The sequence below is a fragment of the Chenopodium album genome, chromosome 17, assembly GCF_948465745.1.
Source record: "Chenopodium album chromosome 17, dcCheAlbu1.1, whole genome shotgun sequence".
In the NCBI taxonomy this organism is placed as follows: domain Eukaryota; kingdom Viridiplantae; phylum Streptophyta; class Magnoliopsida; order Caryophyllales; family Amaranthaceae; genus Chenopodium; species Chenopodium album.
The window spans coordinates 842,348-869,384 of NC_137850.1; the positions used below are offsets into that span (position 1 = coordinate 842,348).

The 27,037-nt window shown below is 33.5% G+C and overlaps 2 protein-coding genes across 3 annotated transcripts; both read right to left on the reverse strand.

The window, feature by feature from the left end:
• Positions 1-2,695: 2,695 nt before the first annotated feature.
• Positions 2,696-6,432, reverse strand: LOC145587305 (uncharacterized). The gene is made up of 2 exons (XM_081644037.1): positions 6,268-6,432; positions 2,696-5,641 (listed from the first exon to the last, which is right to left on the reverse strand). Exon 2 carries the CDS (start codon positions 5,605-5,607, stop codon positions 2,938-2,940), a length of 2,670 nt encoding a protein of 889 aa, XP_081500163.1. The 5' UTR covers positions 5,608-5,641; positions 6,268-6,432; the 3' UTR covers positions 2,696-2,937.
• Positions 6,433-8,542: 2,110 nt separating this feature from the next.
• LOC145589319 (myosin-1-like) lies at positions 8,543-24,355 on the reverse strand. Of its 2 annotated transcripts, none has more exons than XM_081645842.1 (24): positions 23,775-24,355; positions 23,013-23,524; positions 21,390-21,491; positions 21,163-21,306; positions 20,928-21,078; positions 20,784-20,811; positions 19,743-19,908; positions 19,584-19,647; positions 19,415-19,428; positions 19,251-19,335; positions 17,678-17,778; positions 17,401-17,539; positions 16,883-17,001; positions 14,862-15,014; positions 14,612-14,701; positions 14,183-14,260; positions 13,661-13,819; positions 13,171-13,377; positions 12,583-12,788; positions 12,348-12,483; positions 11,107-11,236; positions 10,708-10,854; positions 10,039-10,106; positions 8,543-9,578 (listed from the first exon to the last, which is right to left on the reverse strand). In XM_081645842.1, the coding sequence occupies exons 2-24, from the start codon at positions 23,370-23,372 to the stop codon at positions 8,913-8,915; spliced, it is 3,513 nt and encodes a 1,170-aa protein (XP_081501968.1). In that variant the 5' UTR covers positions 23,373-23,524; positions 23,775-24,355; the 3' UTR covers positions 8,543-8,912. The 2 variants fall into 2 exon arrangements, with proteins under 2 accessions (XP_081501968.1, XP_081501967.1); XM_081645841.1 differs by having other exon boundaries at positions 23,013-23,563.
• Between the last annotated feature and the right edge of the window lie 2,682 nt (positions 24,356-27,037).

The following is a 27,037-nucleotide window of genomic DNA, read 5'->3' on the forward strand; positions in this document are numbered from 1 at the left end:
GCTGCAAATCTGAAAAGAAGACACAACTTTCCAACAAATGAATTGCAATTAGCAACAACTTGAACAAATAATCGCTGCCCAAAAAAAAACAAAAAGAGAAAAAAAAAAAGAAAAAGCATAAACTCACAATAATGGAGGAATGATTTCTACTACAATGTTAAAATAATCAGTAGCAACACTGCAGAAGTTAAAACAAAATGTCAGAGAAAGAAAGCAATGTTGTACATATTGCTAATACTCTTGGTGTTGTATTATACACTTGTAGCCATGTCCAAGTAATGCATACACGGTAACTCGGTAAGAGGGTAGGATGAAAAGGTCCACTATGTTAGATCTTTAACAAATCATTCAAAGCAAATCATAATGTGTTTTTACATGTACTATTTACTACCATATATCTGTGATCTAGCTATTGAGAGTTCAAAGCAAAGCCCCTAATCCTAACTCAAAAATGCCCTATAAGTAGCCTAAATGAGAGTTCCAAACAAATCCTCTAATCCAAATCAAATAACAACCAACTAAAAGGTCAATTAGAGAGCTAAGAAATTAATTATCTAGCAAATATATGTACATGAAAATAGCAGCCAACCAGGAAATAAGAATTAGAAATATAACCCCCCCCCCCCCCCCCTCTCCTCTTCCTTTCCCTCACTGTCTTACTAACATTGCTATCATTCAGAGGTAGTGGACGATATTCTTCCTTCTCTCTCATCGTCATCCTCACCTTCTCCTCACCTCCCCCACCCCTCTCATCCTCCCACTCCCTCAAAAATTTTACTGACAATATTCTTCCTTCTCTCTCATCGTCATCCTCACCTTCTCCCCACCTCCCCCACCCCTCTCATCCTCCCACTCCCTCAAAAATTTTACTAAATACCCTCTGATGGGCAGTATTCCAAAAAAAGTTGGCATTTACCTACCAGATATTCAACTCACACACACATATCGAATACCTCGTTCTTCAACTGTTTAAATTCTATTACCTCAAATGACATCAATAAACAATTTCCTCCTTAACATCCATATTTTACCACAAAAACGTTGAAGAAGACTAGGTACAATAATCACAATAAGGTGTCACATGGGCCCACATCAGTATATCACAACTTCAACACAAACAGTATGATGCATCATAAGATAGACTCAGGCTGAAACATTTACGCTTTGTTTATATAGCAAAGAAGGAAAGGAAGGAGAGGGAAGAGAAGAGAAAGGAAGGAAAAAGGTGAGCTCCATTTTCCCTCCAAATCTCTCCAAATTTAGAGGGATTATATGTATTAAAGAGAGAGGCAAAATGGATCTCTCCCTCTCCTTTCCCCAATCCTTTACCCAATCAAGATAAATTATCCTCCCTTTCTCTTCTCTTCTCTTCTTTTCCTTCCATTTCATTCTATCCAAACAAAGTGCTATACTTAAATTAGTAGGGGAGTACTTAAAGGCTACTAAATTTTGCTTGGCGATGAACTTATCCACTATGGGACCAAAGACAAATAGAACATTTGTTTGGAATTGTGCTGGTTGATACATCAGATTGTCGACAGAACTAACCGCATCTGTATGGTGTCACTAAGCTGAATAAACTTTTGGTGGAGGAATTGATGAATAATGTCATCAAATTAAAATATTAGATTTACTAATTGCTGATTATAGATTTATAGGACAAACATAATATTAAAAATACTAATAAAAAACGAGGTCAAATAGGTGATTAAGGATATGCTTTGACCACCGCATGTTGTGATTATGGGCTAGAGCAGAAAGAACTATGGCAAAAAAATTGAGCAGCAAGTCAGTGGTAATCGCAATCCTGAGATTCCCGACTCACACCAGAAAGGCGGACAGACAAGTTTATCTTTCGACAGCCAATTATGGAGATGATGTATGTTTCATAAAATTAGGGGCAGTAAAAATATAAAAATATATATTTTCTAGCATGTTTAGACTTTAGACAATATTATGAAATTTTTATGTGACTGAAATTTTTTGGAGCAATATTTAAATTAATTCTTACACATTAATAGCTGTAACTGAGTTTTTTCGTCGTACAAATTTTGTATTATACCAAATTAAGAAAAAGAATCAAAACAGCTACACATTCAATTTCCCCGCAAACTGTTCATTTCCACAAAGCAAGAAAACCCAATACATACACCCATCTATTAAATCGATTTCAACAAAACTCATGAATATATAAGTTATAAAAATACAAATTACCCATTTCAGTCAATAATTCTACAATGAACATCACAAATTATACAATTAAAATAATAATGAACCCAAAAAAAAGGTCCAAAATTTCAAGTAAAAGGAATGCAATAATACCCAGGGGGGAAAAATCGATTGAAGAAAGAAATTGCAAGTGAGAAAGTTACCTGGTTACAATGGAAATCTAGGCGAGTACTTTATTTCTTGGCTTCATGCAGAGCAAATAACCAATGTACATCCAATCAACAAAAATGTTGAATTTTGTACCCACAAAGCTATAATGCAGTTTATCAATTCACTTGAGTTCAAGAAGTAGAGGTAGTTCAGTTCACTTGACCCATATCCCAATATATCAGTTTTCTTATTACTGCAGCAACAACAATTTTCTTAATCTGGTTATTGCAGTCAAGTTGGTAGACTAAAATAGAACCTTTACATAGCGAAACGGTTTTTAAAATTAATTTTAGGGCTGCAACTTCTATGAGCCTACTTCAAATAAAACTAGTACTAACTCCAACCCAAAAAATCCAACAAGAAAAATGCAGATGCATAATCAGAATACCAGTAATTAAGCAAATTTATTGATGCTACCAAAATTTGTGTTTGCGTATCACATATAAATCTTATGACTACAGTGTACATATTCTACACTACCATTGATCTTGTGCAGGGAAATACATATATCAGCAAAATCAAAAGCAAGTCATCTGTAGAATGTCTCAGATCCTGCAATTACTTTGCAGGTCTCAAATGTGGCTGTTTTTTTTGAAGTTGCACTTGAAGATTGTGGTATGGCATAAAGTTATTCTGCCAGTGTGAAAACTGTTCTTTTAATAATTTGAACGCACTTGACTCCGTCTCAGAGAACTCAATCTTTTTGGCATCATCATATTTTAGTTCCATTGGGCAAAGTCCAGCAAACAAATCATTGTCATCCTCAGCAAACTTAGCAACTACTGTATTAAATCTCTCCCCTAAATCAGAACCCGTATGTTCCTCAATTTCATCCAGAAATGCAGATGGCTTATACATGAATACTGGTCTTGGTTCTGACTCATTCCTGTCTTCCTTGAGTGATACCGCACGGTACTTGTCCGGTTTGTCACCAACATTAAGGGTGCCCAATTCCTTGGTCAAACGGATTACATATTTGCATTGTTGGGTAAATATGTCTTCAGGCGAGAATTCATTTACTTCACCCACGAAAGAATATCCACATCTTGAGATCTCATTCAAAACAACTAATGCCGGAAGAGGAAAAACAGGACCCACAAAATCTTCACTGTGTCGTCCTCTGCCTGACCTCTGATTAGTGAAGTGGGAAGGGTCTCTTAGAAAGAAGGGAGGAGACTGGTTTTGGTCAGGAATGACTGGAAAATCCAGAGAAAACTTTTTATGTTCAACTTCAAGAACTTCACTATACTCGGGAAAAGCAACCTCCAAAATATTCATTGGTAAGGAGGTCCACATTAGTCTACTCACAATTTCATAAAGGCTTGTTGGCATGTCAACATCCCTGAAAACATCAGCAACAGAAAGGTGTGACATTGGTGGATCACAGCCAAATGACTTTAATTTCTCACCCATAAATATATGGAAACGTTCATTAGAGAATTTCTTCAGGCCTGCGGAAGCTGGAATGTTCTTAAATTTTGTAAACAATAGTTTGGCCAGATTACTATTCAAATGATGATAAAGGTTCTCAAGTTTAATGTAGCGGAACCTCTTGGGATATTTATATATCTCATCACCCATAGAACATAACAAAGAATCTTTGAGAGGATTCACTTCTCCATGTGTCGTTGCCACAATCCTTGCCATTTTCCAAGAGGCACAGTATTGCTGAGATTCAAGCTTCCCAGTTGACATCAATCGGAAAAGTGTAAAACCCCCATGCTCTCCGGCCTTCGGTAATAAAGAAGAGAGATGCTTGTTCAGAATGCAAAAGCCAAGAACTGACTCCCTTTTCTGTTGCCATTCAATCCACTCAAGAAGATCATCCTTTGCAAATTCCTCCCTCAAAAGACAACTGCCACAGTGGCAATTCTGACCAGCCAACAAGAGAGGTGATGGAAGCTCCCATGCATAAAAAGAATTCGAGAAATTTGAAATTTTACTAGAGAAAGATTTTGCAGTAGCTGGGTGAGGACGGCCATAACAGAAAAGACTGAAGTCATTGTTCCAAAATGATCCTAAGATAACAGCAGAGGCTCCTGCATCTTTATCGTGTGGCATGGATCTCAGATCAGACAGAGACAAAACAGTCATGTAACGAGGCTCATGCACATTGTGAGCCCATCTAAGAACTGGCATTAGCGGTTTGCGAACATCACATAAAAATAGCCATTGCTCAGAAGCCACAGTATAGAAGAAACCATCATTTCCAGCCTTTGAAAACACAACAAACTTATCCTTCGCATGCAGGTCACTCACTCCAAGCATGTCAATACTCAGTAAACAGCTCGTTTGACATTTCCCAAATCTTAAATCAACCACATAAATAGCCTTTGAATTTGCCACAACCAGCATTCTAGGATGCCAGCTAAATTCACAACTGAACCACCCACTACCTGCTGATTCACCAGTTTCATCCCAAGCAACATTGATTCTTTTCCCTTTAAACCTTGTATCCACATGAGAACCCATATCAAACAAAAACAATGCTCCACTTTCTAACAAGATCACACACTCTCCAGGCAGATGTGGATTCCAACAAGCATAAGCCACCATGCTACTTGTGAATTTCTTACTTCCCAAAAGAACCAAATCAGGCTTCTTGGAGTCTAAACAGTGCCCACTAGTTCGAACACTAAACCAATTAGCAGCATACATATTACAAGCCAATAAGAAACCAACACAATCAGGGCCCCCCACATCAGGAAATGTACAATCACTAAGAGAGCAAGCTGTCAATTGAACAATCCGATGATCAAATTTAATTTGGGAAGTCAAAACAGAACCATCAGTACTAAAATCAACAACTAATTTGGAATCTCTTACTGATAAAACAAGATACCCAACACAATCAAGATTGGACCCAGTTGGAAAGAAAACAAAAACCTGGTCGTTGGGGCAGTATAGGAGCTCAAGACGGTTATGGGGGATATAGTTGGAGCTTCTACAGTGCTCTTCAGAGTTTAAGGAAGCGGAAATAGCTGAGGCAACAGTAGGAAGGATGTCATGGGAAGTGGAAAGTTGAAGGAATCTGGGCAAAGAGAGGTGTGGAGGAGGAGGGATGAAAGGAGGAGAGAGATCAGGCGAAGAGAAGAGAAGGGACAAAGACTCAGGGACGGGATTGAAGAACAGCGGTCCCAATAAAGACGGGTTTTTGGTAAGGAGGAGGGGAGAAGAATGAACTGAACAAATCGGAAATAACGACTTCCATTCTTCTGAGTATTGCATTTTCTCCTGCTACCTTTATTGCATTCAAACAGCGCTGCTACATCAAAGACATTCAAACATTTGTATACATCAGTAATTGTTCGATCCTAACATTAAAGAGTTGTAATTTCATAGAGGTGTAATTTCATAGTTCAATCCTAACATTAAAGGGTTGTGCAATACATTAGCAACCAAATTTGATTCGAAAAGAAGTGTAATTTCATAGTTCAATCCTAACATTGAACTATTGAAGGGTTGTGCAATACATTCGCAACCAAATTTGATTCGAAAAGAAGTGTAATTTCATAGTTCAATCCTAACATTGAACTATTGAAGTGTTGTGCAATACATTGGCAACCAAATTTGATTCGAAAAGAAGTGTAATTTCATAGTTCAATCCTAACATTGAACTATTGAAGGGTTGTGCAATACATTCGCAACCGAATTTGATTTGAAAAGAGGTGTAATTTCATAGTTCAATCCGAGTTGTGCAATACATTAGCAACCAAATTTGATTCGAAAAATACATGATTATAGGATTCAGTAATCAAATTAGGCTCATAATTTTGGTTATCTTAGAATTTAGAACCAATAGTTGAGATTTTGGAACCCTACACTTAATGCACTGACAATTAAATTAGATTGTGAAATTGATTTGATGATAACAAAAACCAAACTTACCTCAGAAGCTGCTTCAATGGGGGATACAAGTATTGCAAGGCTTCAACGGAGAACGTGAACTGCGCTTCAATGGAGAACGTTGAGTGCGCTTCAATGGAGAATTGAGAGAGACCAATTCAGTGGGTTGGACATACGTATTACCTCAAAAGCTTCTTCAATGGAAGAGATAAAGCTCACAAACCACTTCAATGGCGAATTCAAGGGATGGGTTTTATATACTAACTCCGTTAACTTTTATTTGCAACTTTGGGGGATTATTTGTGAGATATAAAATATTCCAAAGTTACAAATAAAAGTTAACGGAGGTAGGATATATATATATTTATTTTTGGTAAATAAGAAGGATGGTCAAAAACTTATTTCATTATTTGAACCAGAAATATGTCCAACCACATTGGACCTAAGAAATTTAGTCCAATGAGGAGATCATGGGGCCTCCATCTCCCCCAGGGATGACCTGGTTCGATGCTCATCCCACCCTTTCTATGATAAAAGGAACACCCTCCGTATCTTATCGTGTAAAAAGAAAACTAGTACAATATTTGAGTTGAAATATACAATTTTCATCCTTTGGCCCGATCTATTCAAAAACTAGGTAAAAATAGGGCTTACATTAAATTAGTAAAAATCTTTAGAATGATTAACTTTCTCTTTTACAAAGTAACTAGTTTTGTGCCACATGCGATGCCCGGGTTATTTATTGAATTTTAAGATAAACTTTTAATGTATATGTCAAATTTTAAAATATATCATTGATACAAAATTAATTGGGAACTGATGTGTTTTTGTGACGATTTGCTACCTAGTAAGCATATAATGACTAAAAATAATGTTGGTGAAAATGTTCGATTTAATTTAATAAATTAAAAATAAAAAATTAGTAAAAAATAAATTAAATAAAATAAATGTTCAAAGTCCGTTGGGTTGACCCGAACCCAAAACTTAAGGGAAGAGTTGAACGTTTTTTAACTCGTAACCTGAAGTGACCGAATCCGAGATGACTCATGACCCAACCCTAATTGACAAGTCTACATAGTAATAAAATTCATTGGATTGTAAAGTATATTATTTTAACCGATTAATATATATTATAAATGAATGTTTTACACTTTGAACTACTTCCTTCGCTCCAAAAAAAAATTATGATATAAAAAATAAATTTATGGTAATTTTTTAAAATAATAATCTAATAATTTTTTGAATAAAATTATAATTCAATTTGTACCTCTGAATTATTGGTATTTTATTGAAAATAAAACTTTAAACTAACAATTTTATCCTAAAATTCTATTGGCGAAAAGTTGGAACCCCAAATGTCGCTGCTTCGTGACCTGGTTAAAAGTTTAGCTTTATATATTAGTTATTATATGATATGTTGAAAATATTCATTACATGAGCTTTTTATATAATGTTTGAAAATAAACTTTACAATTAGTTTTCTTTTAATTCGTATTTCCATTTCTATACTATTATTAAAAATTCACACTACTCAGAATAATTAAAATGTATACATGAAATCAAGTTTTAAAATCAATCAAGTGAAGTTTGGAAAAGATTTGGACCAATTTTATTGTTGTGGTCCTAATATAATCAACATGGTCACAGGTCTTGTTTTCAAATTTTCGGTCTTTGATTTTGTCATGGAACCTACCCTTTTGGTTTTTTTTTTTTTAAGATCATTCAATTGTCATTTTCGAATTTTACAATATCCAAAATATGTATTAAGAATCTTCATTTGAACAAAGGATGTTTATTGAAATGAGGTGGACAACAATCTATTTAATTATATGGTTTCTTAATTAACGATTAATGTGAATCCATGGTAAAGTTTTGATTTTAACTTTTAGACCCACAAATATACAATGGGGCAGTTCATTTTTTTTTTTTTTAAAAAAAATTAAAAAATAAATAAAATAAAATGGGGCAGTTCATAAAGGATTTAAGGATGTTGGGAGTAACACCACACCTCTCTTCCTCGCTCCCTCCCTCACCCGCTGAACTAAGAGGGGGAGCCGGAGAGGGGAATGTTGCCAATATAGGCATATAGCTGAGAAAACTAGTGAGTACTTAAGTAGCTAGCTTTGCTGTTCATACAAAAAGGTTTCAACAAATTTATTCTTTGTTTTTGGATCTCTTTCAGTCACACTTACACTTGGTAATGCTTTTCAATTCTGTGCTTTTCAAACAACACGGTTACAGTGTTTATGATGTAATAGTTCCAAATGACAGGCAGCAGCTAGCAATGCTATAAACTTCACTACACCAAACAAATATATACACCAAAAAAAACTAGTTACATTTTTGTCATTGAAAATAGTCAGCTGAAACATTCAACTCACTGCTACTAATCCGTCTGGCTGAAGACGACAACACAAAAACCGGTGTCATAGCCTTTTGACTGTAGTTCAAGTTCCATACAAAGAACAATTTTGAAAGAGGAAAAAAAAGCAGAAAATGATACACATATACCTTAAATTCTATGCTGCACTTCTTTTTTTTTTTTTTTTTTTTTTTTTTTTTTTGGGAGGGGGCAGGATCTATGCTGCACCGTGGACCAACTCAATTTCATAATTACATAGGCTTATATAACTTTTGGCATGAAAGCCCTCACAGTTCAGTTATCAGTCCTGTAACAAACTAAAATTCTAGCCTAACCGTGTGCTGTTCCTTCTAGTCCACCATTTCTTCTTTAATTTGTCACTCACCCTTTCCTCACTATCAAGCTTATGCAAAATAACTTTGGTTTCCCGCAATCTCGCTCCATAATCCTTCTTCCAGGATTCAAACATCTGTTTAAGCCTTCTCAGTTCTCTGTCAGGATTCAGAGAAGCATCTACCTGACCTGACTTCACCTCCACCAAAAACTTGGCATCATCTCCAAATACTTGTTTTCTCTGCTCAAACTCCTCTGCCAACCGACTAATCACACTCAAACTAGCACTCATAGGCCTAACCCCGTTGCTTTCCTGACTTCTGAAGGTAACATCACCGCCAGTATCACCACTATATTCTCTCTCATCACTTGCATTTACTGATGCATCAGAATGCCTGGCTGAATCATCTACTGCAAGGCTTTTCTTCGCAATAGAAAGGCTAGATTGTAGTGATCTCATCTGTTTCTGCCAAACTTCTTCCATAGACTTCATTTTCAATTCGTACTCCGACCAACGGTTTTCATACTGACGCAACCTCTGATGAAGGATCTCATTTTCTTCTTCTTTTTCTCTAAGGGCTGCCTCAGCCTTTAAAACGCGTCGCTGCAACTCTGCAAGGTAAGAGGCCTTCACCAGAACTTCATCTGATTCATTGCCCTATTTGAGATAATAGACAAATGCATTAATTGGTTTATTTAAAATGAAGAATAATAGTTATTCAAATTTATAAGAAGAACCAAAATACTGGGGCAAAACATACTAGCAAAATTGAAACCCAACAAAACCCTAAATAGAAAAAAATCTGCTAGAGTTGCTACCCAATATCTTACATTAATAACTAGATTGAAGCAGCTCAAGTTCCTTTTCAAGTTAGGATAATAATGAAATTAGAAGGCTTCAATTTGCATGCCCAAAACTAGGTACATACTCAATGCAAAGAAATTTTACTACCGGCTGGCTATTGGCCCATGCAGAAAACAATTCTGTCAAAATGTAACAAAACTAGGAAAAAAAAAATACAAAGGAAAATTGAATAACAAGGAGATCAAATCAAAACAATCAAATAATCAATCATTTTAATAAACTACAGAAAGTTTCAGAAAGAGTGAGTGATTACCGCTTTGTCACCAAAAGTTAGCAAGCCAATATTTCCAGAGCATTTTCTGACTAGCCAGCCACGAATAACTGTAAGAGATTTATGCCAAAGGAGCATAAAGGAAAATTATTATTAGTTAAGAGTTTCGAAGAGCATAAATCAAAAGTAGCAATTGGTCAAAAAGATATATCTCCATTTTTGTAGATTTAGAAACGAAAGGATAACCAATGATGATGCAGTAAAGACATTAAAGATTGAATCTAGGAGTATCACAGAACACCCATCATAGCTTTTGCATATTTGGTAATAATCGCAACACTTAACTGCCAACCTTCCATATTTGGTAAGGAACCACAACTATTATTATTATTTCTCTCTCCTACCAACCTCTTTTTTTATTAATTCTCTCCAACTAACAATTGAATATATCTCCAATAACTATACATGGAAGCATATTATAAAACCCCCTATGGTCCCTACCCTATAATTTTCCTTAAACTTTGTGCAATGCCTAGTGTTGCGATTATTATGGAATGGAGGGAGTACCATTTTCTTACCATCTGAATTTTTCCCCTAGCCACCACTCAGTAGAAGGGGAAAAGCAGAGGCAAATTACCTGCACTACATGGTCCACTTAAACTATATATTAAAAAAGGCAATCCAATCAGAACCAAAAAGAACTGAATTTACCTGATTGTATCACTATCGATGCATCAGTTGCTTCCAAGAATTGTTTTCTCATAATCTGACCCTTTATTTGTTTCTGTATAGTAATGGCAGCTCTCTGTCTCCTAAGTAAGACTGCAAATTCCTTCCTGGTTTTCTCACCGCGAATGACTGCCAAACCAATTTAAATAATTCATTCATCAAATCCTGATGTGTTAAACAATTCAAAGTAGTCTTATACTCATATTCTCTCATTCTTATCGGCTTTCAAATAGACTCATAAACATAAAATGTGAACAGTGATAACATCTTATCGGCTTTCAAATAAACTCATAAACATAAAAAGTGAACATTGATAACAGAACATCTCTAGTTTCATGCTAATACAGATAGTTGACAAATAAGTCCGAGGAGAAACATTACATGACTGAAGTGTGCAAATTCCTCTTTCAGTTTCTTTCACAAGGCGCCGAGCCTTGTACCCTCTGAAACAGCTTTGAACACGTAAAATGCCATGAAGCGTTCGATTTCTTGTGTCCTCAAGCACTCCAATCTGAGCATTAAATATACTTCTGTTAATATGGTCAACAATCATAAAACAGGTTAAAAACTTATGAAGATAAACAATCCTCATATTTCCCAATTCTTGCTCAGGGGGTTTAAGATCTGTTAGGGGGGGAAAAAACGTCTATTTATAGGCCTTCCCTTTCCAAACTGCAAGAGAAATACAGTAAACGGAATTCTCTACAACCTTGGACTTTCATTGTTTCTCATTATATAACTACTGAAAACAAGCTTTACTTTTTGTAAATGGTAATTTGTGACTTCTTTTTTCTTAACGGAATGTTTAGTATAGCATTAATGATTAATATATTGACCATATATCCTCACGTAACTACATGAAGATAAAGAAAACCGTGAGGGCTGAGGTCAGGATCCTCCTAACCATTAAAAGATAATATATATATATATATATAAAATTTAAAAAAAAAAAAAAAAAAAAAAAAAAAAAAAAAAAAAAAAACCCTACATGGGTAGTCTTTCAATCAAGTGACTGAAAAAGAAACTATTTTTTTTTTTTTTTTATCACGTAAGATAATCTTCTTAAGGATGAAAATATCCTATAAGATGAACTTCTTAAGGATGAAACTATCATGTTAAATGTCAACTCTGACATAGACAATTTACTTTAGCCAATTAGCCATTTTCCTTTCTTTATTTAAGTAATACAGGGTACTATAATTACTATTTGAAGGCAAACCGCGAATTTTAACTTTTTCTTTCTATTCTTCACCATGTAAATAAAATTTTAAGGTCTAACAAGTCAGATTCAAATGAAGACTAGAAAGTTCAGATAATGTATCCAGTTCATAAACTAAAGCTAAGTTAAAATAAGATCAAATTAGAAAAACAAGTGAAGTTCTCAGCCATCAGGAGAAACAGAACATAGCCTTAAATAAATCTAATACACCCACCATCCACTAATACTTGCTCATGTTTAAGGGGGAAATAATGTATACATCATTAATTACAATGCCTCACAAACATTAAAAAGCATCTAGACAAGAAAATTGCAACTAATAATATTGGATGGAAGCAGTAACAGTGATGGAGATTCATTTAATTGAAAAACAAACAAAGGGAAAACAAAAGGGTAATCTTGCCTGTCCTGTTCGGAAGAATAGTTTTGTGTAACCAACTTGATACAAATCAGGTAAGATATTGAACTGATGAAGAATTGCAACAGAAACACTCAACGGATCTTGAGATGCAACACTCTCCAGAAGAAGAAAGCCGTACCTAAATCAACAACAAAATGAAAGTTAACAATAATTTGAGAGCTGTAAATGGACAAAATATTGGGAGCTATAAAATAATTGGAACACAAGAGATCTACACCTTCTGGCAAACTTCTGGTGTGTCATTCGGGTAGGAAAGCCCGACCTTGAAATTCTAACTACTTCAAGGACACCACAACATCTTAGTTGTTGTAGTACAAGTCTTTGTTCGTATATTCCAGGAGACTGCAAGTTGTTTGGTTTAATGCATCGGATAAAATGGGGGGTTGTGCTTTCTAGACGTTGCATTAGCTGGAATAGTTGACCCTAAGTACACCATACATGCAGTTAGAATAGTTGAGCAGCGAAATAGAAGCTTATACTAGCAGTTTTTTTGTTCCCTCTACCCCCAAAATAAAAAGAACAGGTCAATACTAAGAAACAGGCATCTCACTCTATTTGTCATCATTGCAAGTTCTTAGATGTAAGAAATTAGCATAGTTTGAAATGAAACTACAAAAGAACTTCAACTAAACTTATACACAACCTGCGAAGTTAAAACATCCTTCTTCCCTTCATGGTCAATAAAGATCAAGGGGCAAGTTACTCGGACCTTGAGTTATGTAAGTCTAGTTTGATACTGCAATCAGAGTAACCAACCTCCCCACCAATGCTACAATAATTTATAGCAAAGCGACAGGATATGTACCTTAAATTTTGCTGCAACACTCAATTTTTGCGAATCAGCTCCCCCTGATTTGAATAAAGGACCGACAACAGGCTTTTCTGACTGTACAAGCATGCTTGATGCAAACTTTTGAGGGAGGGAAGTCTTACAAGAAGACAGAAGTTGAACAGAGTCCAAGTGCATCAAATCTCTGTTCTTCTCCAAAAATCCTGTTGTATCATATGAAACCTGCAAAGTGAAGCAGTATCACACCAATGATATATATCAGCAGATAGTTCATAAGTAACAACTTAAAATGCATCCCATCTATTCTTCTGGAAATTTAGATAAATAGTCCTCCCTTTCATAACTTTGAAGAGAGAAATGAGTGATTTTATCACAAATTTGCTTAAGTAAATCATGAATAACTAGAGTATGATTATGACAAAAGGAACAACTTGCTAACATTCAGCATATTCCAAATACTATCAAAATTGATTGAATAAAGCAAAAGAAATTAACCGCTCATTACCTCTCCTGCATAATGAGACACAGTAAAAGCTTTCTCACGCTCTCCTTTGAAACATGAGTTGGACTTCAAATGCTGCTTAAGCTTATTAGCAAAACTAAGGTCTGTGCCATTTGGAAAGGTGGACTCCTCATCAAGTAGAGACAGCAGCCCAAGGGGTTTCTGCAAAAAAGACGGGTCATGCTCCAGTAGAATTTACATGAAATACAAAGTACATCAATCAATCAATCAAAGCCTTAATCCCATAATTACATGAACCAAATTTGATTATTCCTTGTAATCATCGACAGAGATACATGAAATACAAAGTACATGATTTGGTTTTTTGCATAAAAAACAAGATATTCAACAGAATGTGTCGTCGCAGTCAAAATTTAATACTACCTCCGATTTTTATTAGTTGCAACTTTGGAATATTTTATATCTCACAAATAATACCCCAAAGTTGCAACTAATAAAAATCGGAGGTAGTAATAACAGTCCTGTAAGTGTTCCAGCTTCAAATGAACAGACATTATATATTACCTTTTCAAACAGATTAAGACAAGCTTGGTTGTCTTCAAATTCAACTTTTGTCCAATCAATTCCATCTTGAATATATTCCTGGATTAAAATCAATAAATAGAGGTATAGTAATATTATTGGTATGTATGGATATGTGACATATGCCAAATTCCATTCTCAGAAATCAGATAATTACACTAGTGTCATTATCATTACTAACAACTACAGGTTGATTAATGTACAACAATATCAAAGCAAGCCATAACCAACCACCCCATCACACTTTATTCAGAAAATCATCATCCCTTTCAGGGCTTCAATCATATATGGGCATGGTTTAGTGGCATGCATACTTGGGCAGAAAGGAAGTAATGCCTGACCTTAAATTTTATAGAGATACTTTTATCTAATAAGGAGTTTGACATATCCAAACTTTCCTCACAAACTAACCTCCTGCTCTAATTTGAACAGATGACGATTGAAGTGCTGCTGCAGTCTCTCATTTGCATAATTGATGCAGAACTGCTCAAAGCTATTTCTCTGAATAAAAATACATAATAAGTATGTTGTGTTAGTTCAATAAATGAAATAGAAAGTTAAGCGAGAACAACAGAAGCCCAGGGGGAAAGAAAACATAGATAGGAAGGTTAAGCAAAAACAACAAAAAATGGTAATAATATTTTTTTTTTTTTAAACGCACTTCAAATGATTCAAAACCATATATGTCGAGAATGCTGATGGATTTTCCAGTACGCCTTTTTCCAACACCAAGAGACTTGTTGATTTGTTCTACAAGCCAATCAAACAAGCAGGAATAGATAGATTTCGCCAATGCATCACGAGTATCAATTGCCTGCAAAAGAAAGTACAGATCAATCCAAAAATCCAAACTCATTTTACATGCTCTAACAATATCATTTAGAAAATATTACAAACTTAAAATGCAAAAAGACAACTCATTGAATGCCCAACAGGAACTTAAGATGAGATAAGGGTCAGGCAAAACATGACAAGAAGCGCAATCCCTCATCTAATCTGTTACACTGAAAACTATTCACCTAATGTTCAAATCTGTTTGGTCTCATGCTTAATTCATCACAAATAGTTCTTTATGCTTGGCTCTTTTGGTATCTACAGTTTAACCAAAAAGCTAGTCTCATGTATTCAGGTCCGAAACTCCAAATCCAGTAGAGACAACTAGCTGGTTAGGCAGATACAAGCAGAGATCCAACAGATGTAAACCAGTAAAGTTACATAAGCTGTTCAACATTAAATTGCAAAAATTTGGATATAGTTCTGAAAGATATTAATATGTTATAAACATCAAAATTAATCAGCCAAAAATTCACTAATAAGATTCATAAAAATGTTATCCTACATCCAATCATATTATTATAAATGCCTCCAATCGATGTCATTTTATACTCTTACAATGATGTCTCAATTACCAAAATTTCAGAACCAATTTTACTTCATCTATTCGTTAATATGGATATCAATTACGACAATTAGAGAAGCCACTGTACGATCAAGCTTTCAAACGTAAGTGGCATGATCTTACACTTTCAAAGTGAAGTAATTGGTGGTAAAAAAAAGTGTCAAGTTTCTCTTGTTAAAATGTTAAATGAAATCTCATTTCTAAACACGCATGTTTTGTCAACCCACACATTATATTATGGTGTGAAAGAACTACTGCTTGAATAGACTCATTATAATCAGCCTTGAATCTCAAGCATCAAAACCATCTGTGTTTTAAAAAAAATAACAATATTACATTTTCCATTATGTCAAGTCAGTAGTCGATAATGCAGGACCAAGGCTTTTTACACCTGATCACCTCATCACAACAAAGGCAAGAACTTCATAAAATGAGTCAGGATGATGATATGGTAAGCATGTAATTGGCAGTTAGCTTTGTGTAATATGAGTTGGGCACTTGGGCTCGACCTTATGTGGACAAAGATGTTCTTATGACATGAAAAGGAAGGAGTAAGCAATGCGGAGGATGGTTCTATGGCTTGGGCCGGTAACAGAAAAGAAAGAGATCCTAGTTTCTCAGAGAACAAAGCCTAGTTGTGTCAAGAGACAAGTTTTTTCAATTTTCAAACCGTTGTATAGCTGAAGTCAACTGTTATATTACAAGCAGCAGTTGAGTTGAGGGCATTAACTCTAGCTCTCCTTTTTATCTTGGATAATATCCTCTCTATCATTTATCATAAAAAAAGTTGATATGGTAAGGTATGTGCCCAATCAGCTTCTTCGTAATTATAGCTTACTGCTCCCGCTAATGTACTTTTTTTAGGCCAATACTTTGACAATCCAATTTAGTATAACAACAGCATGCAAGACAGACCATATATGGAGCCAAATGTGAGATAAAAGATGGAGTAAGAATGAGAACCAATATAAAGCATCAAAGTGTCAGGATTCAGAAAGTTCGCTTAAATTGATTTTGACCTTAATTACAGGAAAGAAATACATAAATAATTTAGAGACATGTGTATAAAAATAATTATGTTCTTTAGCTTCGGACTATGACTAACTAGATATATCGTAACTCAGTAAACAATATGCACAACGCACTTCTAATTTCTTGTGAAGTAATAGAGATCCCTTGCATTTTGGAATTTGGATCATATTGTGCGGCCTTGCCTTAGCACGAGCCTAAAATACCATGGGGTTGTGTTGATGTCAATGTTTTAAAGAAAAAGAATCATTTACCTGAGATAGCTTCAGCTTCTGAACAATTATGTCGTTTCTAACTTTCATTTTTCTCGTAGACAAAGCAAGCTGTAACTCCTTAACTTCACAACCAATCAATTTTGCCACAGTAAGCAGAGCTGGAAAAGGAAGGATAACATAAGTGGAGTTAAAATCACAATCAAAACAAAAAATTTTACAAGTACATTACATAAACAATAATTTTAGGTGGTAGGTTTTTTTTCCCCCTGTTCGTAAGGGTGTAAAACAGGTTCTTTATGGGCCAGAAAAGACCCACTCTCTGCATAGTTGTTTTAATTTGTTTTCTTAAATAATTTTCCTTCCAACATTGAGTTCTTGAATGGCGTTACTTATCCAAAAGTGGTAAGATTATTCAATGTATTATTATAATGCACGGAAACATTGTATGAATCAAATGCACAGATTATCAAATTCTGGTTCATGTTCTTTCTGGGTTTAAAGATATCTGAAAAAGAAGAGTTTCACAAGCTATGATTGACATTCCAGGACAAGCTTACCTTCATCGGCCACAGGTTCTACATGATTTTCATTGTCAATGATCGTAAAAGAGACATTTCCTAGCCACAAGACCGCAGCAAGCATTGCGAATGCACTCTCTTGGTCATCCTTTGTGACATGAACTACATCCAAAGCTTCCTGAAAATAATGCACATAAATAACAAGCGCAAGGTCCAGGGGCCTATCAAAATATTTCAAAACATCCAAAAAGCATCAAAATCACTTTTACAATTAACAATTTTGAAAATCATTTTTGAACAAAGAGGAAAAGACTACCGTAACAATACGAAATTGTTCAGCATCATCCACACCCGTAATAGTGTAACTGCTCTGCATCAGGTATTTGTAATCCTCAACACTCTTCAAATTTAATTTTTCTGTGTGTCAGGAAGAAAAGGATATTACATATACAAGGGAAGAAACACACGCATTCGTGTGTGTGCAATTTAAAAAATTTAATTAGGCTATATACTCATCTTTATTCTAATAACAAACAATAAATATATGTTGGTGTAAATTTATAAGCTGATGAGAAAAATATATATTAGTAAAAAAAATTATGAAAAACAAAAAAAGTTGATGAACCTTCTATCAGTTTGGCTTAAGTTTGAAATAAGATTATCAAAAAAAAGTTATGGAGTAGTTTTTTATTCGTTTCCTTTTTTTTAAAAAAAAAACAAAACCTTGTATCAGTTTGGCTTAAGTTTGAAGCCAATTCCAGTGTAAAAATAAAAAAATTAATCAAGAGTAGTTTCCCAACAAAAAAAAATGAAGAGTAAATTCTAATTTCAATTATTATAGGGGTGGGAGCATTTTTTTTTTTTTGAAAGGATGGGTGGAAGCAGTTATGATAAGGTAGTTATTTATTTTTTATTTTTTATTTTTTATAATATTTAATTTTTAATTTTAATTGTGAATAAAAGACGTAATATTGAAAATTGAGTAGGGTAATTTGGGGATAGTGAAATTTATCACCCAAAAAGCCCTTTCTCTTTATATATTACTATAGATGAGATGTACAACAAATTGATTATAGGAACAGTACATCATGACATTGCAAAACAGAAAATTGGTCACAGGTAATGATTTTTTTCAGAATAAAGTGATAACTCAGAGGATCTTCATGCAACCAGACCAAAATGAAATTGGCCGTTCAAAATTTGGAAATGTTGTATACACGTTGAGGGACTTAAACTTTGGGAAGTCCAATAATACAGCTGAGGGCTCAAAGTGAAGGATGCATACTGTCAAACTTATGAATAGCTGATTGAATCATTGAAGCCCATCATATTTAAATAATTCACCGAAATACAAGTAACCACAAAATTTTATTTCACTCAACTAATTTAAAGATTTGAAAAATCAAACAAAAGAGTAAAATAGATATGAATCATATGATAGCAACTCACATACATTGACCACCTGTGATATGAGTCCAAGATCCTAGAATGGATTAATCATAAATGCACGAGGTGACAGGCTTGATCTGAATTAATTTTATTTATTTATTTATTTATTTTTGGTTATTGTTGTAATGAGACACTAAATAGTAAAGTTGCATAGCTTCTAAAGTTGCCCTACTATTAAGGCTTTGACTAGTGATCATGGTAGGCCTTACCTCACCAAATCATAAATAACATACGTAGTATTCAGTTCTTTTCATCTGAAACTACTAATCTGAACTGGAACTTGTCTACTCAATTAAACATGTTCCTATACTAATAAAGTAGGCAAAACCGGAACACTTCACACAGAAATGTAGAGAAAGTCACGACTGTTAACAAATGACACCTAATAAGATCAAATACAAGGGGGAAAAAAGATGGAAATAGCATAAGGGCAAACATACCTCTAAGTGCAGCTGGAGCTCCAGCGCAAAGTTGATAAAATATATGGTACGAACGTTCACCTTTAGCACATTGCACCACTCTGGACTGTTCATAATGAGGTCACATCAGAAACTAGGATTTTTAAGCAAATTAAGGCAAAGAAATCGGCAGAAGATGTGCGAACCTTTTCAAGTAGGACTGCATCCACAAAACAAATTATGTGACGAAAACAAAGGACAAAAGGTTAGTAATAGTTGAGTATGAATGTATCAATTAAATATATCATTGAGAGTAAACAAACAAACAAACAACCAGATAAAAAGGAAAATTCACAGAGCTATCATCAAACTTACAAGTTTGGATCTTTGCCCCAGAAATTTTCCCAGTCTCGCTGAAGAGGATCTCAATCAATTTTCCCTGATCCAAGTTAAATGATGTAAATATTAGATGCTCTCAATAGCATACCTGCCCATTAGAAATTTTGAATCCACAAAATTAAAGACATTACTTACAAATCGACTTGAGTTGTCATTTCGTAAAGTCTTAGCATTGCCAAAAGCTTCTAAAATGGGATTTGTTTTTAATATTTCGTACTCTATTCCACTGCCACCTCCTAATGCAGCTAAATACTGCATAGCTATCTTTGCTGTTTCCGTTTTTCCTGCTCCGCTCTCACCACTGCATAAATATGTAATGAGTTTCAGTAGCAATAAGTTGAGCGCTCTAATCACAACATTTTGTCATCTTCATTTAAATTCTAACTTGTCCTTGTTATCTTTTCACTGCGAAAGGATACGACTCTGCTGCTCCACTCAAGAAACAGAAAATAAAAACTTTACAAGGTGCTTGCTGGTGATTTTGTGAAAAGGAAGTACATATTCATATAACTTCAAGCATACTACTCCCTTCGTTCTACCATACATTTCATAGTTGACTACAAACAAGTTTTAAGAATTACTAAAATTGATAAGTGGATTTTAATGCAAAAAGTAGGATAAATGGTGAGAATTGTAAAAAATGATAAGGTTAACAAAGAAAGAGGATATTTTGGACAAATAATAATACTAGCTATGATAACTGGGCCTAAACAAAGAAATTATGCTGATCATCTTGCCAAATAATTCAGGACCAATGATATTGACCAAACTTGAAAATTTTGAAAAAACTGCACATCGCACATGAATTACATGAAACAGAAAGTAAAACTGTAGATGAAAACAAATTAATTGACCTGGTCTCGAGTAGTACGTAAGATCCGTGATAATATGAGCAAAAATATTAAGAAATACAAATGTGCAGTAGAAGAAGGTCAAACTAAAAAGCAGAAACAATTATGAAATGGAAAATCATATCAATGTTTTAGCCTCCATAAAACCATTTATTGACCTGCTTGCCAACATATACAAACCTTCAGAAGCTCAAATCACAAGACCTCAACAGTACACAAACATCATTAATAAAAGAGGGAGAAGAAACAATTGATCAGGTGATGCAAAAACTAATCTTGATGCATACGAATTCTAAGAGCATACAAGTTTGAAGAATTCACCCACCTTATGATAATAGACTGATTCACTTCATCTGTCAAGCAAATAAAAGAACAGAATGTTAGAGATACATAAAAGAGAGCAATTTTTTTATTAAATGTACTCATCTTACGCACTAGATAAAGGATGTAAAAGGAAAAAGCCAATCACCTCGTTTCATTTCCCGAAGGGCTGTGTCTGCAATCGCATACACATGCGGATTCTGAATGGATTTACGCTGATATGCTTCAATATATTCATTTCCATATAGTTGAACTTTCTTGAAAGGATTGATGGCAACTAACACAGGGCCTGCTTTAGTCTAACATACAATGAAATAAAAGTTGTGAGGAAAAAGAAAACAAATACATATGCTTTGTTAACAGTTAATAAGAAAAGGACTCACATAAATCATATCTCTATCATATCTGTATTGAAGATTGTACAGAACTGTTGGTTCACTCAGATAACTTAGTTGCATTAGATCATCCACACCATCAAGGATATCAGGGTTTGCTGGTAATAAGCAATCATTTTGCACCTTTAAAACCTAATGATGGAGGCCAGGAAGAAGATTAATCAACTTGGAAAAAGTAATTTCCAAAGAAACTCCATTCTCAGATCATCAATTACCTTTCCCTCTGGTAGAGAAATGATACTTTCTGTTCCCGAAGCAGATATGATCTTTCCAAGCTCCCAGTTCCCATCAGAGAGTTGGTACCAAGCCTGAACATTCTGAAAGGGCAAAGTTCAACAATGAGAACAAAGAAACCTTATCATGTGGATTCCACCAACAAAAACCTGCGATATCATTAGATGATGACTAGACATAAGCACATAACATAACAATCAGAACAACAAAACTATTGTCCGTGAATATTATACAACAGCTATATGTCTCATAACTTGGTTCATGACAAATGGAAAATTCTCTCAAAACTATTATAACACATTAAAGACTTAATATTCATTCCTCAAATAATAAAAGTAATTACATAGGAACTAAGTAAAATTCTAAAATTGTACAGCACAAAAGATAAGTATCTGATAGATTCCAAAGTAGACTAAGCGATACATCAGTAAGGAAACGAACAGTTGATGGAACCAGCACACTACCAAGTGTGAGGAAAGAAATGTAATCCAAAGAAAATTTCTACCTCAAAGGTATTGCCCATACTACATTGTGGTGGCTTGCCATTTAGGGTACATTCTTAATTTCTTATTAAGCCAGACTAGCCCTGAAACCCTTTTTACAAGGTGAACAGAACACACCCTTATTATTATCAGAGATGTGGCTACGGTAACAATGTAACAGAAATTCAGAACCGCAATGAGTTAGGCTATGTTCAATTCATCTCATCAGATTTTATCTAAATTTATCTAATATGATCTAACTGGATGTGGTCTGATCTGATTTTCTAATATGAATAAACATTACCTTATTTGGGCACTAATCCATGAGGGAAAGAAAATATTATCAAATGAAATGTCAATGAAAGATATTAAGCAATAAGGTAATAAATGGAGTTCAGGTTTATCTTATACTGAACCCACATAACTGGTAAAAAGGGTATTCATAAACTGGATGCATGAAATAGCAATCTAGGCTCAGATGATACAAACCAAAAAGAGAAGCAACAAGATTAATTATTTCTACAACTTTTTTTTTTTTTTTTTAAAAAGAGTTTTACCTTCTCATGTTAAAAATTTCTTTCCTCCCGCACTTAATTCACAATTGTTCTTCATACGTGAACTTATACTACAAATAATAATCCTTAAGAAGAGGCAATCAGAGGTAACATTCAATATAACAAGCCAAGTGAAAAGCAAATTCAAACAAACAAAAAGTACCCTTCGTACAATATTAATACTTAAGCTGATGGTGTAATTTGAACTAGCTTTGTGACAATTGAATATGGACAAAGGGAGTACAACAAAGTGGCTTCTCCATTTAAAGCCTAGAAAGCAATGCTACTATTGACATAGGTGGCACCAATAGCAGGTCTGCAACAATGAGATGACTTATAAGCATCCTGATCGTAAGTTGGAAATGCTACCACAAATTACAAAGTACAAGCAACACACTTATTATCTCAAAAAAAATGAAATTAAAGATTGGAAAACATGAATCCAAATCTAAGCTTCACATTATCAGTAATCACTAAAGTTGAACAAAGAAACTTAAAAAAAATAAACAGCAACAATTACTATACATGACTCATTAAAAGACATGCTATCAAAGAGCAGGCAATATACCTTCTTCTTTGCATAAGAAGCAGTGTCATTCCATTTTGAGTCAGCAATAGACGGGACTGAAGGCAAAGGAGAAGAACCGATTTCAGAATCTTCATCCAACACAGGCACGGTCCTCTCCCCATAAGGTGAATCATCATTAACCTGATCCCCTTGGCCAGCAACATATTCAACCCCCTCTAAGTTATTATAGTCAGAATCACCCCCATTTGATTGCCCCTCCTTCTCAGATGACTCCATCAACCTAATTCCCGCGGGCAACGATTTAATAGAGTTAAAAGAAGGCGGTACCCGGCCCTTGGGCGCCTTCTTACCCGAAGAATTCCTCGATCCTGAGGATGAATGAGTCCCAGCAGGTGCCATATTATGCTAAAAGATCAATAATTCCTCAAAAAAAAGCTTGCTTTTTTTCAACAAAGGGACTTCCAATTATCAAACTTTATCAGAAAGGACCCACTTCGATCACTTATCTGGTGAGCACAATAGGGGACCTTCTTCAACCTTTCAGTAGTCTCCTTTAATCAAACCCCACAATTTGTACACAAAATTAATATCTGCAGAAAATTCAATTTCATATAGTTTAACCTCAATTTGACCCACTCTTATACTATATATTATACAACTACCTGTCCCACCAACATAAGATGCAAACACAAGCAATGAGGCATAAATTATACTCCACTATTCCCAAATACCCAGAAAAATTCTTGCAATTCCCAATAAAATTGGATAAACAATTGAATCAAAAAATGATTGCAAACTTACAAATTTGGAGTCTCAAATATTGCCTTGATCAAATACCCACCAAAAATCAACCTCTGTTTGGACCAAATTAAAACTAAATCTCTTAAAACAGATCTTAAAATTCACAATCTGACAGTTAACAAATAAAACCTGGGTTTCACCAGCAAAAATTACAGCAACTTGCTTCAAAATTTACCCACAAAATCAGGATAATTCTTATACCCAGAAACAAAAATCCAGCAAAAAGCAAAGAACAGTGAAAACTGAGTAGATCGTTGAAAATGTAACTTGGGAAATTACATTAAACTAGAAAGAATGAGTAGAAAATGGAGGGAAGAGTAGAGTTGAGGAAATCCAAGGCGTGTAGGATTAAGCAGCCTATTTTGCAATGGTTTCTCTTTCTCTCTCCTCTTTCTACTAGTGTTGAATTCAGAGGAATTGTAAATTGGGGAAGTTGATTTGAAAATATTAAAAAGAAAGACACGAAAATTTTTTAACTTGTGTTTTTTATTCCTGGTTTACGTTTCAAATCTGGAGATTCTGAGGTGCGTGTAATTATGCCGGCACCTAAATCAAAAATTCAAATTTCTTCTGTAGGAAAGTGGAGGTTATATTTTTAGTAAATTACCCTTTTGTTTCTTTCCTGAAATAAATAAAGCATTAATACAGTATTTAATTGATTAAAATGACCTCAAATAAAGTGACTCGTAAGCAATTAAGTCTCGAGTCTCGACTTAAAATTTTGAATTTCTTATTGAAGGTGTAACACTATTGTACTTTGTAATAATATTATAGGTTGTTAGTGCGGAGTATTTAAAAAGTTTGTTGGACTTGTAATTCATTTTGGCATGAATTTTGTTTTCAACGAAGCTCAAACTCCAAATTTAGCTTTTGAGTTGAGTTTGAAGGGAATGATGTAGTTTGAGTTGAAGTTAAGTATAAGCTTGAGCTTAGTGAAGTAAAATTAAACTAAGTTGAGCATGTTGGTGTTTGACTTAACTTAGGGCCTATTCTCTTCAAATTATTTTCACTTCAATTCAGTTCTTAAATTCCTTCTCTCGTAAAATATTCAGTTCAGTTCAACTCCAATAAGTTCAGTTCAGTTCAGCTCAATTCAGTCAATCAAAACAGGCCCTTAAGTCCAAACCCTACAAATGAGTACCTTTTTTCCTTAAAAATTTGTTAGACAATATCTTAATTTTTATGCCCTTGTAAATTGCAATAATTAGTTGATTTAGAATTTCTATATACAAGTACTTTTTAAATGAAATAAAGCTTATCCACAAAATATATTACAAGCACATACTATAGTGTATCTATTAATAAGTATATTTAAAGCAAAACTTAGGTTTTAAAAGTTTGATAATATGAATTTCCATTACTAATCCACCTTTTTTCCTCGTTTGAAAAACTATTTCTTGTTTCATAACTACAATATACGAAATACAATTCTCAAAAATAAAAAAATAAATAAAAAATAAACAATAAAAAATAAAAAAACTACAATATACAATATTACATAACAATGTCCATCCTCTACAATTGTTTACTTGTATGGCTATTAACATCGACCAAATGTATTCAACCAAAAATGATAACAAATAATACTTAATATATAATACTGTATTAATTGTGAAATTCAATGCAGATAATTTTGAATAAAAATATTAATAATATTAATCAACGTATAATTTTTTTTATTAATTTTTTATATTTTGAGGAACTTTATATATATATATATATATATGGTCAAATGAGAAGTTTCTTAAAATAAGAAGGATGAGAATGATTTAATGTGCATAATTTTTCCACTAAACGTGCATATTTTTAAATAAAATGTGCAAAACAAATTTGACCGAAATTCAATATGCATATTTTTTGTGCATAAATTTTCGTTTTCCCAGAAACTTGAAAAAAAGTAATAAGTCAAAAATAAATTGTGCATATTTAGTATAAAATTTATGCATATTTAGTTCAAAATATATGCACACTTAACCCTTCTCATTCTTCTCATTTTAAGAAACTTCTCATTGGAACCCAACCCTCCTCTATATAAGAACCCAATCTTATATAAGAACCAATCTCAACCCTTTATTAGTTTTGATCTAACCATCTAAAATAATCTTTTAGTAATGGCATTTCTATAATTTTAAGGTGTTTATATTTAGAACATAGAAAAAAAATTTAGAATATAGGAAAATTTTTAGAACATAAGCTGAAAAAATTTAGAACTTAAGAAAAAAAATTAGAAGATAGCAATTTTAGAACATAAGCAAACAAAAATTTAGAAAAAAGTAATTTATAATATAAGTTGAAAAAATAATTTAGAACACAAGAAAAAATTTAGAACATAAGCTGAAAAAATAATTTAGAATATAGGAACAAATTTAGAATATAAGCTAAAAATTTAGAACATAAGCTAAATTTTTTCCTATGTTCTAAATTATTTTTTCAGCTTATGTTATAAATTTATTTCCTATGCAATAAATTATTTTTTCAAGTTATGTTCTAAATTATTTTTCTTATGTTCTAAAGTTTTGTTTGCTTATGTTTTAAAGTTTTGCTATGTGCGATTTTTTTTTTTTCATGTTCTAAATTTTTTCTGCTTATGTTCTAATAAATTTTTTTCTACTTATGTTCTAATTTTTTTCCTAGGTTTTAAATTTTTTTTTCTATGTTCTAAATATGAACTCCTCAAAATTACAGAAATGTCATTACTAAAGGATCATTTTAGATGGTTAGATCAAAACTAATAAAGGGCTGAGATTGGTTCTTATATAAGATTGAGTTCTTATATAGAGGAGGGTTTGTAAAATTTGTGGTTTATATATATACATATACATATATATATATATATATATATATATATATATATATATATATATATATATATATATATATATATATATATATATATATATATATATATGTATTTGTGGTTTATAAAATTTTGGACAAAGTTAGTTTTTTTTTTTTTTTTTTTTTTTTTTTTTTTTTTTTTTTTTTGTGGCAATATTGTTACTGCCTTTTAAACCCTAATATTGAGCAATGAGCATCACTCAAACGAAGCTCTAAGCATGCACAACACCACACTCCACGGGGTATTCCTAGCTAGTTTACAAATCTTTATTTTTTTTTAATGCATGTAGACAAAATTTGGTCTCAAAAATAATTAATAAGAAGAATTTATTTTTTAAAATGCCATGAAATAAATAAAAATGTGGGTGGCTTAAATTGGTAAATCATGGTCAAAACTAGAAGACATTTAAGGGTTGAATGGTGTC